This window comes from Drosophila ficusphila, unplaced genomic scaffold, assembly GCF_018152265.1.
Source record: "Drosophila ficusphila isolate 14025-0441.05 unplaced genomic scaffold, ASM1815226v1 contig_286, whole genome shotgun sequence".
NCBI lineage: Eukaryota > Metazoa > Arthropoda > Insecta > Diptera > Drosophilidae > Drosophila > Drosophila ficusphila.
Genome location: NW_025064189.1, coordinates 6,709,836 through 6,725,073, shown reverse-complemented (window position 1 = coordinate 6,725,073; position 15,238 = coordinate 6,709,836). Strand labels below are relative to the sequence as shown.

The window sequence follows — 15,238 nt, the reverse complement described above, 5'->3', positions numbered from 1 at the left end:
TATAGAGCTTTATCTGTGCAGAAAGAATGAAAAACATTTATAAACAACTTCGACAACAGAGGATATTAGGCATATTCACTGTTTTGGCCAAACTCTTTATATTTTCACCCGTCACGGCCAAAACAAAAGCTTATCAAAACCGCCAACCAAACATTTCATCACCTTGATAAAGGTTGCATTTGCTTTGTCTACTTTTCCTTATCAGGAAGGGGGCTGCCTTGTCCGATTAGAATCATTATCAAAACCACTAAAAACACTGGGTGGTTAATAAAAGTAAACTTTTTATTATTTCGCAGCTATCAAATAAAGTAATAAATAAATAATTTAATATATACATTTGCTATATTAACTTATTGTAAACGATTTTCTGCTTTTCCATGTTGCCGCTACTTTACTTCGTAATTTTTTTTCGTTATTAACTTGCATATTGTAACATTCAAGGCGTATCTGTCCGATCAGATGGCCCTAAATCCTTTGTAGGTATAACTGAAACTTAACAAGTCTGACAATTCAATTTCGCTTCGTCTAAAACTAGGGAAACATATATAGAAGAAAGGGCGTGGTGGTAAAAGAGGAAACCATTCGAAAGTTGGGGGGGAGTTGGGGTCTCAATAAATAACCAAAGAATAAATAGTGAAGATAGGATAGGGTGCCTATGAAAAGATTGCTGATGAGGAATGGGAATGAGTGTCTCTGAAGTGCACATAAAACTGATTTGGTTTTCTGTTCACGCCGATCGTCGTCGCTGATGATGGTGAATCCCTTGAAGACTCCCTTGGGACTCCTTCGATTCCAGATTAGTTCACATAGGCCATGCCCGCTCCCTTGCGATCGAAGTGACGCACACGGACGAAGAGGAAGGCGGCGACTAGAGAGGCGACGGCCAGGACAAGGAGCAGCATCACCAATCCACCCACGAAACTGGGCACCGACATGCAGATGGTCTCCGCATCCGCGGAGCGTGCTGATTGGATCACCACCGTCTCGTTGCTGGCATTGCTGTTCAGAGCAAAGTTCACATCTCCCGGAGCCACCACCTGGATGATCCGGCTGGTGTTCACGTCAGTCATCTCCTGCGCATTCCGCTTGTAGATCCTCTGCGGCTTCATCACAATGTCCATGGTGTCCCTGCGCCTGCGCACGCCGCGCAGATCATCCAATCCCTCCACGGAGCGAGGTCGTCCTCCGAGTGAGACCAGGTTGCCGCCGGCACTCAGGTCATCCTTGCGCTTCACTGTGCTGTACTGGCCGCCCTGACCCGGCAGTGGTGGCGGTGGCAGGCCCAACTCGTTGCTGCCCGACTGCGGCTGCGGCGACTGGGAGCTGGAGGGTCCGGAAACGGATCCCGAATCGGCGGTGGGCACTGCCGCCGAGGTCTGCGCCTGGGGCGAGGGCACCACATCCGGCTGGTTCTCCGAGTAGGCGCCCGTGGCATCCGAGGCGGGGTGACGCGGATCAGGATAGGCGGCCGGCGGCAGGACTCCGGGACCTCCCAGGGCGAAGTCGTTCCTCTCGTAGGCCTCCGGCGGGCCGTACTCCTCGGACAGGCCGTTGCCGCCGATCTGGGGCAGACCGTACTCGCCACCCGGCAGTCCGGGTCCGCACTTGGGCTCGGGGCAGTTGTAGCGACAGACTTGGATCACACACTGGAAGTGGACGTTCATCGAGTCGGGGAACTTGAAGGCCTGGAAGTAGGCGAAGCTGACCACCGATGCGGAGGGACCGAAGTTCTTGATCTTCTGGAACTTGCTCATGATCTTCGGCCGGACGACGCAGCCGTTCTGGTCCACCAGCTGGATGGGCGCCCTCTTGCCGTCGTGAGCCACGCAATTGCGCACCAGCATGTCGAACTTGTTCTCATCATCCTTGATGGCCAACACCATGGTCATGGTCTGACCAATCTTCACAATGCCGGAGACCTCGGAGGCCCAGGGTCCCTTGCCCACTTGGATTTGCATCCAGCACTGCAGGTTGTCGCCCAGGAAGTTGGCGGTCACCGCATGCAACATGTCCACCTGGAAGGGCCTGAAGGTCACCGCCTTCTCGTAGAAATCGTACCAGGTGCAGCGGAGCTTGCGAGCCTGATCCCACACCTCCTGCACGTAGGGATCGTACTGGATGATGATCGTGTTCTCCACATAGCTGCCCGATGGCGTCGGTGCTCCGTAGCCGGCGGCATTGTGGTTGGCCGAGCTGGTCATGCCGCAGCTGTTCAGGAAGATCTCGAAGGTGGCGCTCAGGTGGCCGGTGCCCGGCTTCAGGTGCACACAGTGCGGATCGCTGTAGAAGCCCTTGGAGAAGATCATGCCGTAGAAGGGTCGATCGAACTCGATGTTCACCCGCATGTGGGTCTTCTCGCACTGCACCTGCAGGTGCTTGATCTGCGGACTGTCGTTGGTGCTGGCCAGGGGCCAGGCCTCCTCCGACACGTCGTTGGTCGCTCCGGTGCTCAAGGGACCCTGGGGCGCTCCGTAAATGGGCGCCGGCGGACCGTAGCCGGCCCTGTGTTCGAGGGGCAGGGCGGCGGACTCAATGTGCGAGGCATCGCCATGGACCGACAGGTGCTGTCAAGGAAAGAGAATATTTATAAAAATGGTTTAAAAACAATTATAAGATCTATCCAATTTAAGAACCAATCTGACAACAGTGCGTATGAATGATGTTCCTTTGACCCAAACCAATATAACGTATTCGACGTGTTGGACGTTCATTTCAAATACTCTTGATCAATTTGGCTAGAGAAATCATATGAAATCTATATTTTTCGGCTAGATTAATTAATATAAATCAATATAAATAATCAATAAAATCTATATTTTTCTAAAAAAAACAGTAATGTTGAAATGGAAAGCTAATTCAGTGCCTAATATTTTTTTATTTCATTTCTTAATAGTTGATTTTCCTAGATCTTCGTGGGCTTTCATATTTCATCAAAACAATGTCAACACATCACGCGCATCATAAATGTTTCCATTACAAAGTTATGGCTCAGATCACAGGATTGCGGAAAGCTCTCGTTTTGGGGTTATCTTATTCCGTCATATAATTGGATTTGGGTTATGCAATCCGAAATCACTCTCGACGACATTTGGAAAGAAGAGAGACGAAGCGTTGAAAATTACACGACAGCTGGAGCATTTTGAAATTAAATGGTTGACAGAGCGGCACGCTTACCAAAAAATAGAGAAAAAAACGGAGCTTAACCCATTGCGTAAGAAAGCGGGGAAAGAGCCACGCCCCCGTCGCCCCCCGCAGGGCTTTGTCACTTTCTTTCTCTCGCTGGGATTTGCTGGGGCTTCGCATCTGGTTCATAATTTTATGGGCTCTTTGCTGCACACGGGAAGCGGATGTATATAGTATCTGAAAGGCCGGCGGGGGCCCCACGAAAACCGAAAGTTAAATCCAGCACGATGACGGTGTGGATTTTTCTGTGGGTTGCTTTTTTTGTGTTTATTTACTTATTTATTAGTTTTGTGGCTTTCGGTGGCTGGAGACCACGCGCTGAGATGTCGTGAGATGATTTTGAAAGTGAAATGACCAAAGGAAAACGAGCTGCTGGCCAACAAAAGAAACAACCTATCGAAAAGACAGCGTCTGTAGTCTTTTCTTTTGGACATTCCACGCACTTGGCAATGGAGATATCAATATGAACACTACGATCGATCGATCGATCGAGCGATCGCCGCGATGGCATTGGTAATTTTTCTTCTCTCTTTTTTTTTCGATCGACGCTTTGGAGAAAGAAAACTAACAATAAATAAATAATAAAGCAATCTCTGTGAATTAATGCGCCATAAACAAGAAAGTCAAAACTGGTACAAATCAGAGCATAACTGCAATTTCTTCGCCGCCTCAGCACCCAGACACGCAGTTGCTAAGTTGGACTCCATCGGCTGGCCATCCAACTATCCAACTATCCAACAATCCACTATCCACCATCCAACTGGGCAACAGTTTCTTCGGCCAGTTTTGCGTTTTCCTTGACGTGATTGCATCGGCTAAACGCTGCAGAGTATGTGTTTTCCATCGGCCTCGAGTGATTGATGCGCTTTAAATAACCCACTGAAGGCTGGATTTTTCAAGGGGAGAAAAACAGTTTGTCTTGGCCATGCTTATCAATCGAAAGCGTGAGCCGGCCTTAAGAAACCGACCAAATTTATGGCCTTTTCCAATATTGATTGACAGACCGAATAAAAGGGGTATTTAAAAGTGAACGCCTACCATTAAAATTAAGAGATATTTTATTAAATTGTTTGCTATTCTATTTGCTTCTCAATAAAGTCTCCCCTCTTTTTTTCGAGGTTATTAATTAATATCGTAAATTAATACAATAAAATATTATATTATTGTCTGTCACTGATTATAAGACTTTTTAAATATTTGTATACCCCTAATACCAATCTTAAATCGGTGCCAAGAGGCTACAAAATCATAAGTATATTAAACATATATATTCTCTTCCACATCTCCGCCTCTCCGCCTTTCCTCTCTCGCAGCCAATTTTCCAACTCTAATTGCAATGATTAGCAAAGTGCCGTTTAGTTGCTACATTTTCCTCCATTCTCACTGGCGGACTCTCTCGATCCGGCATTGATATTGATCCGCCAGCAATCCGCTATAGTCTTCGGACTTCCCAACCGACAGGCAATACATCAATAGGCAACACTCGCTGTGATTTGCATTCGAATCGCTATTGATCGAACGGTAGTCTACTATATCTTCGAGTCGAAAGTGAAGAGATCCGCTACAGGTTGGGTCCGCATACGAAATGAGCTGCTGCTGCAAAGTGGGCCACTCCGCAGATCTTCTAACTGTTTGCTTCCTAATTGAAATGCCCACACCTTCCTTATACCCTATATAGTACCCTATAATACCCTATAATACCCTATAATACCCTACAATACCTTATACGCCCACCAACTCACCTTTGTGCTGAGTACCAGGCATAAAACCATGGCCATTAGGCTGCTGCGTCGCGTCAGGTGTCCCATTTTTTGAGTTCTGGGCTCTGTGTGTGTGTTTGGCTTTGAATTTTCAAATTCCCAATTGACGCCCTGGAAACCAAAAATGTGGATTTTTGGATTTCGCTACTCGGCCTCGCTCTGCGGCTTTCTTCTCGACTGCTGCTGCTGCTTCTGCTTCTGCTGCTGCTGGTGTGTTATTTTTGTTTTGAGTTTCAGTTCGGTGTCTGCAAGAAAAGAAAGGGGAACAAGGGTAAACAATGCGGCGGATTTGCATACGAATATATATAGTTTTGAGGCCATCCAGGCCGTAGAGGCTGTAAACGCGCTGTTATTAGCTGTTACTTGTTAGTTGTTTGTTGTTAGCCCGTTAAACAAAACACTGTTATCCAAAAAACTCCACTTTTATCTCTCACTCATTATTAATAAATGCCCGAGCAAAATCACCCTGCTCGGCACACACAGATTAAACTTTATGGCGGTCATTAAGCAGGCAAATTAATAGCCACAATTGCCCGTTTTCAGGCTCATAGTGTCAGTTAGTACACGCGGTGTAAGCAGCAGTGAAAGAAAAAAGAAGACGCGGACAACTGCATTTTATGTAAAGCAAATGAAAACTCGCGCGCACCAAACAGGAACCACTTTCTATTTTCACTATAACAGTACTCCGCAAGACAACTTCAGCTACAGCTATAGCTTCTTCTTCTTCTTCTTCTTTTTCTTCTTCTTTGAAACCGAATCCAAATCCGAATCCGAATCCGAGTCCAAAACGCCAACGCAGCGTCGGCTTTTCCACACAGTGGCTGCACTTTACGAGCAACCATTAATTTTTCGACTGTTGTTTTCCCAGCTATTTTTCTGTTAGTGGATGGAGGGGGAGGGAGGAGGAGGGGGTAGGGGGGTATGGGGGTCTTACGTTTAACAGTCGCACTCTAGCATGACTTGGCCATCGAGCTAACAGTGGCCCAAAGTCTTGGCGGCCTGGCTAACAGAGCTAGAGTATTTTTTTGGGGAGTGCAGACTGCGGACTGCGACGGTGCGCCTGCGTTCGAGTGCCGATAAAGACTGAGGACTGGAAGACTCGCAGACGCGAAGACTGCAAGACCGAAGACTGACAGCTTTCACACAGCCACCAACCGCTAGCCGCCAACCGTCGGAGCGGTGGAAAAGTAAGCGGCTTCGAAGAGTTTGCTTCTTCGGCTTCTCAGCCGCGAACGCATTTCACTTGCTGCTCTCCCGCTTCTTTTTTTTGGCTCCGACTTGGTGTCTTGGGCTGGCAGTTTTACTTTTACACATGCTGGATGGCGTTTCAGAGCCCAAGTCTTCTTCCAAACAAAAAAACAGAAAAAAAAGCAACACATGTAAATGGGTTTTTAACAAGCCGCGGCCATAAAGTCCGAGGAGGAGCCGAGGAAACCGGCTTGCTGGCGTTGAGCAAGTGTACTATTAACCCACTGAAACAGTAACGGATACTACTAAACTTGCTGCTGATTGTTTTTTTTTTTTTTGTGTTTTTCTTACTTTTCGGCAGAAGAGAGTGGTGGGGGGTGGGGAACTCTAGCTGTGACCCTACAGCTGATTCTATTATGCAATCATGGATTTCTCTCACCCCGTCAGCATGACCTTCTGTATTTAATATACACTGCAATACCATTTGTTGAAATGGTAAAACTAAAGGGGAAGTTAGCACCTTTAAAGCTAAGTTAAAATTTTATAAATATCATTAATTATTTAAATTAATAAAAATATTTAAATTAAAGTTTTATCTTGTTTATATTCCCTTCTATATTTTATGAGTTCTAATATAATGCTGCTATGCATTATTTATTATCTTAGGTCAGTGAATCTATATTAAGCATTCTCTGTAATGCCACGTGAAAATCACAAAATTAGCAACATATTATTACTTCTTTGTTTTTTAGGGGGCTCTTCCCACTTCAACCACAACGGTGGTTCATCATTTATCTGAGTGGCTATTTTATTTGATTTTCTCGGCCACTTTCTTCCCTAGGAAATGGCCAGAGATTTGCATATAAAACTAGAAATCTTTGGCAATTAGCAAAAGGCGGCGAAATTTGGTTGGCGTTTGGCGTTTTTTTTTTCTTCTGCTAATTGCTGGCACCCAAACAAATTTCTTATCAAGCGACTTCAATCGCCAACAAAAGAAGACAACAAATTTTTCCTCCTCAGCAGCTGATGGAGCTTGTTTAATGCTCAATTGTTGCTGCTGTTGCTGCTGTTGTTATGTGTAACTGCCAAATGGAATTGTTTATTGTGGCTGTTTGGCAAGTGAAAGTTTTCACCGCCTTCTCGCGTGTCTCCCTCCCCTTCTTTCTGGGTCTCGAGCCCGCTTCTTACAGATGCCGCATATAAGGGCATACCATATTTATTTCTCTACTTCTTCATCTTCTTCTTCTTCCACTCTTTTTCCCTGTTTTGTTTTCTTTTTTAATTAGCACTATAAAATTATTTGCTCACATATCGCAGGCGAAAGGTGCAACTGGAGACTTTTGTTTTCAGCTAATTAGTTTACGATCTGGGTTCAGCATTTTTCATTTCATTTCTTCGACGGCGCGCACTCATATATTTATAGTATCGGTGCATTGAATCATGTGAAAATGGCTGGCAAGTGAAAATGCAATGAAAAGTCGTCGTCGGATGGCTGACGACTGGTGGCGATGTCTCCGATTGATTGAATGACAATGCGTGACGCTGGCCAGGCCGTAAGATATATGGTAACTGGTCCATCGCAAACTAGGTGAACCACCACTGCACTCACATAACTCGCGGTTCGATCGTTCTAATTCTCGGTAATTTACGTGGCTTACATTTCGGGCCCCCCGAAGCCGGATATCGATACGAATCGGACATCTCAATGGCTGTCCAGGATTCGATTTGAATAGCCGGCATTAGTGCACGACATTTCCTGCAAATCAAACCCAAAACAAAGAACCGAGCAGTGCAATTTCACAAATCATAGGCCATTTTTCACACATTTTCAGCCCCACGGGACGCTCTAATTCGATAATAACTCTCATCGGCAGCCTGATCTATATTTCTTCTCCTTAATTTCCATGTAGGGCATGCGGCCTCGCATCGATTGATATCGGTTGTCAATTAAAAGAAAACGAAATTGCATTTAATGCCACGGCCGGGTAATTATTTATCAGCACTCGCGTTGCATTTATTTTTTGGCTTTGGCATTTGCCAAAACGGCTGCTTGGAGTCCATTAATTTAATTGAACGCTTTCACAAATCCCCCGTCGAAACTAAAACTCTGCACACTTTTTTCGTTCGTTTTCATTCATCTTTGGAGCCTTGCAGCCCCGGGGGGCATGGCTTTTATAAATACGTTTCTATATGTCTTCATAAACGTCTTGGATATTTGCTTAATTGAGTAGCTGACAAATTTGTCGCTCTTGACATGGGATAGCTGATCTTAAGATGGAATGGGTCTTCGAAAATCTTCTGTGGATTGACAAAGTTGCGGTCGCAGCCGCAAACACTTTTTTGGTTAACAAAACAGAACTTGGAATGGAGTTTTATGCGTTGGAATGTTTTTGTTGTTTGTCGATCGACTCCAAGTGGCGGTTGTTCCTCGGTAAAAGTTTCACTGCCATTGCAGATGCTGTGGGGCTACTTTTAATACACCGAAAACAATTACATCCATTATAAGTGTAATGCTCATGGATACCGGTTATTTTCAGCTATTTAAGCGCACATTATTTATGATATTGAGTTCTGTTTTGCCATAGAAACATGTTATATTTCACATTAAGATAAGATGATAAAATATATGACAGTCTGCAAAGCGATCGTGTGCAGAAAGTGAATATGAATTGTTATTAATAAAAGTACTTGACATCATTCCATTAAAAGATAGCAATTATTTCCATATTTAAAAGCAGAGATATATGTACGAATTTTAAAATAGTTTTTTTAATGCTACATTTCGTTTTGTTACAGTGCAGCATTTGGAAATTGTAACGGTAAGACCAGCGTTTCCACTCAATTTGATGTCATTTGCGGTGGCCGTGGCTTTTGTGGCCGTAAACGATCGATATTATTTGCCATAGTGGCACAGAAATCGAAGTCGGCCCCCGGCCTGTACTCCACCCCAGATAACCCCCGCCGATCGGCCGCCGGATCATGCGTAATTAACTACACATGTCGATATCACGAGCTTCGGATGCTGTGAAAGTGAAATTCGTTGGCACAGTCGTTGGATCAACAACAATGGAGAAATAGTGTGGGGCAGAAAAAGCGCAAAAATGTTAACAGCCGTCGAGGGTTTTTTCTTGTAAAAGGGGCAATTTACTTTCGTTCGTGTGTGTGCCTCGGTTAACTGGGTTTTTTTTTATGGCTATTAAGTAACTTCTTTCTTACAGATAAACAGATGGCAGCACAGGGTAAACCGATTAGCTCTGAAGCGTGCTCGAATGTTGAAAGAGGCCTCTGCTGATGAAATACCCATGTGTTTCTCCACCAATTTAATTTTCTTCCTATGACTTTTTAATTTGCATCGGTAACTGTTTCAGTTAGTGGTTCGTAAGCTTAATGGTATGATTAAATCGGTTCGGGGCAGTTTGGCCATACGTTTAATGGGGGTTATCATATTTGGTAATCATCGTAATCGTAGAGTGTGCCCTTATATATGTACATTTTAAAATGAAAACAGCAAAGTGCAGTTGTAAAAATCTCATAAATATTTGTAGTATATTTTTATGTTTTTGAACTATTATAGTAGAAGCAAAAGTTTTTCAAAAAAAAGCTGGCAAAAAAACAAAAGACTTAGGCAACGAACTCGAAGCCCGAGGAACCCGCAGTATTTCCACAATTTATGTCCGGGCAATAGATAAGCCGAGTCGCAACGCCCGGACATTATGTAAAATAGAGCAAACAATTAATTTTCTTTGCTCCAGTTTGGCGACAAGGCGACAATTAACCAATGCGATAAGGCAAAGGCGCCCGCAGACTTGCCCCAGGTGCTGTCTGAGTGGCAAATGAAAGTAAATTGTGGCAGCCGCAACTCCCCTTTTCCCGCCTCCATCTCCCTCTCCCTCTCTCCCTCTCTCTCACTCTTCGATGGCATTCCATTCACTTGGTTGCTGTTGGGAAATTTCCTTGCCTCGCATGTGCGTACAAAAATGATAACGCAATTTATCGCAAAATAGGGAAAGTGAAATTAGAAATGGGCCTCGCGAGCAATTTGCATACTGATCTGGCACGCTGCGGGTTGAAGGCCAGAAAGGAAGGTATGGGGGGTGTGAAAAATGCTAATTGAGGAAATTGCAATCATGGCAAAGGAAACGAAAAAATGCTGGCGTCAACGGCATTTTTTGAAAATTGCTATTGAATGTGTTTATGATTTTTTTTTCGTTTTAAATGGAAATTTGGTATGCAGACTTTTAGGCAATCAAAAAGTGACTCAGCAAATTTGAGTGTTCTTAAAACAAAATATTTTTCAAGTTTTTAAAAATGTAACCCTCATAAAAACCCACAAATATGTAATGAAAACGAATTATTTCACTCAACATTTTTCCCATTTTTCAGTCAACCATAACCTTACACTTTTGCCAAAAAAAGCCTAAAGTTGTCAAGAGTCCCGTTAGCTGCTACCCGTTTCCGTTATCTGACTGACCGTTATAGTAAGTCACCCCTTGCTGATCATTAGTGGAATGCCGTTAGCCAGGATCCGAGATGCAGATACAGATAACAAAAAGAAACAAGACAATTAACATAATTCACAAAAGCCCATAAGTATTCCCCTCCCCATTTTGGGGTTCCTTTTGTTGGCCATTTTTACTTTCCATTTCTTTTAACGGTAATCGCGAAATCCGCTACAAAATAAAACGACTCCAATTGCAAAAAAGGGGGCGTGGCGGGAAGGGGACTGGGATTTTGGATCGGATGCCATTGAATGGGCAGAACCGGTTACCGTTATTGCCATTGCCAACCCAACGAAAGTAAAAACTCAAGGGCTTGCACTTTCTGCCCAAGTTGTCCGGTCCACTTCGATTCAGCGACGATCGGTGAAAGAACGGCGGAGGTGAAAGAAGATGGAGGGTGAAAGAAAGCAAAAAGCGACAAGGTGATCAACGGAGAAAGGGGCGGGGAGCAGGGGGCAGGGGGCAGGGAGCAGGGAGCGGGGGCCAAGCTGCAGGCATATCCTCTAGTTGCAACTTGCAACGCATCGTTAGCCGAAGCCAACTGGAGGCCGACGTTGCACTGGAAGCCAAAGTGATATACTCGTGCACTCTAAAAAACTCGTGACTATTGTTATCTTTTCGTCATGTAAGCAAAGTTAAATAATTTCCAAATAATTTTTTCTAATATGAAATTTGCAGTGGTTAAACAAATTACATTTTGATATTTTATAAAGTACCTATTAATAACCCTCATTGCATCCAGTTAACCCACATTGTTTACTAAACTTAAGCAAAAGATTCGTTATTTATCATTGTTTATATTATTTATTTACTTATTAATTAAATTATATTATTATATATTATATTATATTATTTATTATATTATATTATTATTATATTTTTATTATATTATTTATTATTAAACTTTGTTTTTTATAAGAAATCTTAGTAAAACCTCATTTAATATTTGGTTACGATTTAAGTATAATTAAGGCAAAGGCATATTTTGAGAGCTATTTTTATTTTATTTATATTTTATAGCTCTCATCTATTTTTTTTCGGTGCAGAAACAGCTAAAACGACGCTGACGAAGCCAAAGCCGGTTGCATTTTGCTCTGAAATAATTAGTGACCCAATTTCGGGCTGCGGCGGCTGTCGCCACGAAGCGGCCTGTTCCGCTTGCCTGCCCGCTGCACCGCTCGCCACCATCGCCACCATCGCTACGATCGGCACCACTTGCAACTGGCGGCTCTCGGATCGCAGTGGTGCAAGCAAATTGTTCGACTGTGGACCCCGACGCGGTGGTGTTGGCGTACTTTGTGGCATGCATGCAAAGAAAGTGGTTTTCATTTCTTTTCAGCGCACCGCTCAGCCAGCCACACATGCAGATACGTTTGCACCGCCGAGTTACTTGAGCTCTTCGAGATCGTTTGTGCTGCTCGATTTTTGGAGTGACTCTCGTTGAGTTAATGCGCGGCTCAATCAAAACAAAAAAAAAATAAATAAAAAACCGAAACCGAAATACGAATGGATCTCTGGGCGAGCGCATTGATTTGACTGATTTTCCATGATTTTCATGATAATTTCGAATCAACTTTGATTGCGCGTCTAATGAAGAGCTTTTGGGAGCAGCTTGAATGGGGAGTGACGTGCAGCGGATGGTGCCAAATGGGTTTTTGTGGTCAACTAGCCGAAAAACGCTGAGCTGGCTGCCGGAGATTAGAGGGTTAACAGAGCTAACCAAGTGGAAAGGAAAGAAATCAAAACAAAACAAATGGAAGTAAAGTGAATTGAATTATTTGGAGAGTTACATGCGGATAATGAGAAATTCACTTTGTGTTCCCATTAAAAGCAGATTGAAAGCTGAGTAAATTCGACAGCAAATGGTGTTGTTAAAGTTGAAATGTTTATTTACTTTTTAATCATTGTTTTTATCATTAATTATAATTTTATATAATTATTTAATACGAAATTAGGAGCGGTTGAATACTTGTATTTTCTTTTCATTTCTGTTAAAGAATTTAGTGTATTTAATCTCCAAGTTTTTCTTCCAGTTCTTTTCTATTTATTCTTTTCTCTTGGCAACTAATGAAAACCGTTTTTCCACAACTCCTGGAGCTGCCAATGAAAGTTCGGTCGCTTTTCTTTTTTCTTTCAATCCCGTTGTTGTTTGACATTTTCACGCTGCCATGAAAAACTGCGTGAAAATTGCACAAGGCGGCGAGACAATTGCCGTTAATTTGAAATTGTCGCCAAGTCGCAGGCCCAGTCGCCGTGGTCTTGAGCCAAAGTCTTCAGATTGAGATTGAGCTCCAACCGAAGGCAGTCGAGAGCGAGAAACCAGTAATTATTGCAGCAAGTGGCGCAGCTTCTTTCACTATGAGAATGTCTGTGTTTGCAAACTGTTTATGTCTGTGTCTGTATCTATGTTGTGTCTGTGTTTGTGTCTGTGTGGAATCAATTAAAAGTATTGCCAGGCGCTATGTTTGGGCAGAAATGACAAGTAGTGGCCCACACGGCGTATGAGCAATGCAACCCACTTGGCCAAGAGCGCGCGTGCTAAGAGATACGGAGATCCAGCAAAGATCCAAAAGATACAGATACAGATACAGAAAGTATATCTGGCAGATAGCATCGGGGTGCCTTTTTTCTATTTCGTATCGAGTGGAGTGTGGATTGTGGAGCGAACAGAGCGAAATTGTTTTCATGTGCTCATGGCCCAAAGTGGAGCAGTTTTTGAACAAAGCAATCCGCAATATTAATCAAAAGAGAAGCTGCAGCACACACATGTGTGTTGTGTGTGCGGAAAACTTAGCGCCTGCAACTGAGGCTGCAGCAGCAGCAGCAGCAGAAACAGAAACAGAAGCCACGACTGCGAATGAGAAGCGGCACAAGGTAATTTCAGACTTTCATTCGCGCGAAACGCGATGAAATTTCACCAGCTTTTCTGCTCAGCAGCAGCAGCCACATGAGACACACAGAACGAGTGCCGGCTACTGCACCACCGCACCACTCGAATCTCGTTTCAAGTGGGTGGTTGGGTGGTTGGGTGGCTTACTACTGTCTTGGCCAATTGGAGGCTTTGAGTATGCAAATCCAAATTAAGCTTAATGAGCCAAGGGTACCACATCAGCTTCGGCTTTGGCTTTAGCCTTAGCCGCTTCACGCCTCAGCAGCTCCTTAACCATTATTAATAATAGTTATATTTCCGCATAATGCACGACGACGAAAGTTTGCCGTGCGTCTCGGCTTTCTTCTGCACTCTTTCAACGAAAATAACAAAGATTTACGGCTGTTCTCTCTTTCGAAGAAGAAGTGATTGCAACGCTTTTGTAAGCAAATGGAACTGTGGGTTGAGTGTTTTGGGGGTTTTTCAAGTGTGTGGATGGGGCAGCTGTTCAAATGGTCGGCAGACAGAATATAGACAGCGTTCAAATAACTGTTAGATGGGCCAATGATAAAACTGATCATTAATTTTTCTTAAGTTTACAGTAAGCACAACGCTTTAAAAAGGAATATTTTAAGGGGAGCACGGGAAAGTGAATTCTTTATTTTTTTTAATTATTAGTGCAAAATATTTAAAAAGTTTATTATTTTGTATTTTGAGAAAATATATATTTAGCTTTACCAATACGTAACAATTATTTATAATTGAACACATTATTTAAAGTTCGTTGCCTAAGTCTTTTGTTTTCAGGACAGACCCATTAATAAATACTTGTTGAATTGAAAACCTCGCATTATATTCAACGTTTAGCACACGAAAAAGATTTTCAATGGTATAAACTTTTATTTTTAATATAATTTATTTTTATCCCAAGGCACTTAAACGGTTAATTCATCTTTAAATCTCAACCAGTTGTTTTTCAATTTAGTCACACTTTCTTACCTTCAGGCGGTTAAAATCCTTTGCATTTGGGTTGGTTAATCCCTTTAGCTGGAGTCAATGGCACAGAGGCGGATCACGTTCGGTTTTTTTTTTTTTGGGTGTTCCACTGGAATCGAGGATTTGAATCTATTCGATGCACAAAGTGAACCAAGAGCAAGTCTCGAGTTGCTCGCTTGTTTTTGTAGCTTGTTTTTTTTTTCGATTGCTTGGAATTTTCTAAAATGTATTCCAATTTATATATGGGATCTTCGATTCGGGCACTGCGATCACGGAGCGAAGGGACGCGCAGCGGACGCGGAGGTGGCTAACAGGACGCGACTGGAGACGACAACTCGTCGCAGACAAAGTTGAAATGAAAATGCGGCCCGGCCGTATCGCTAACCAAGATTTTATATCGCGTGAAAGTTTTGACCCCTTTACCATTGGAGCTGTCGCTCCGCTCGAGCGCTCGATGCCTGAAAAGCGGCGAAGAGAGCTCCTCACGATGAGGAGAAGAGTCGCTCTTTTGCTCGGCAGCGCCTCGCCGAATGCAAAATATGCCGTTTTCGGGTATTCCAAAAACTTGTTTTCGGCCAACTTTTCATTTCAGGCCGCTTTCTGCGCTTGCCACCTTTTTCTCTTTCTCTTGCGGTTTTTTCGAGCAGGGATTGCTTTATTTTTTTTTTTGTTTTATTTTTGGCAACCGTCTGCGTGGTGTCAAGGTAACTGGTGACGTCGATCGGTGCTGGCGGATACCAGCG

The 15,238-nt window shown here is 43.5% G+C and overlaps 1 protein-coding gene across 2 annotated transcripts; it reads right to left on the bottom strand.

The window, feature by feature from the left end:
- Positions 1 to 264: 264 nt before the first annotated feature.
- Positions 265 to 14,868, bottom strand: LOC108100444. 2 transcript variants are annotated; one of them, XM_017204367.2, is made up of 3 exons: positions 14,499 to 14,868; positions 4,926 to 5,188; positions 265 to 2,564 (listed from the first exon to the last, which is right to left on the bottom strand). In XM_017204367.2, the coding sequence occupies exons 2-3, from the start codon at positions 4,989 to 4,991 to the stop codon at positions 798 to 800; spliced, it is 1,833 nt and encodes a 610-aa protein (XP_017059856.1). In that variant the 5' UTR covers positions 4,992 to 5,188; positions 14,499 to 14,868; the 3' UTR covers positions 265 to 797. The 2 variants fall into 2 exon arrangements, with proteins under 2 accessions (XP_017059856.1, XP_017059857.1); XM_017204368.2 differs by lacking the exon at positions 14,499 to 14,868 and adding an exon at positions 5,878 to 6,039.
- Between the last annotated feature and the right edge of the window lie 370 nt (positions 14,869 to 15,238).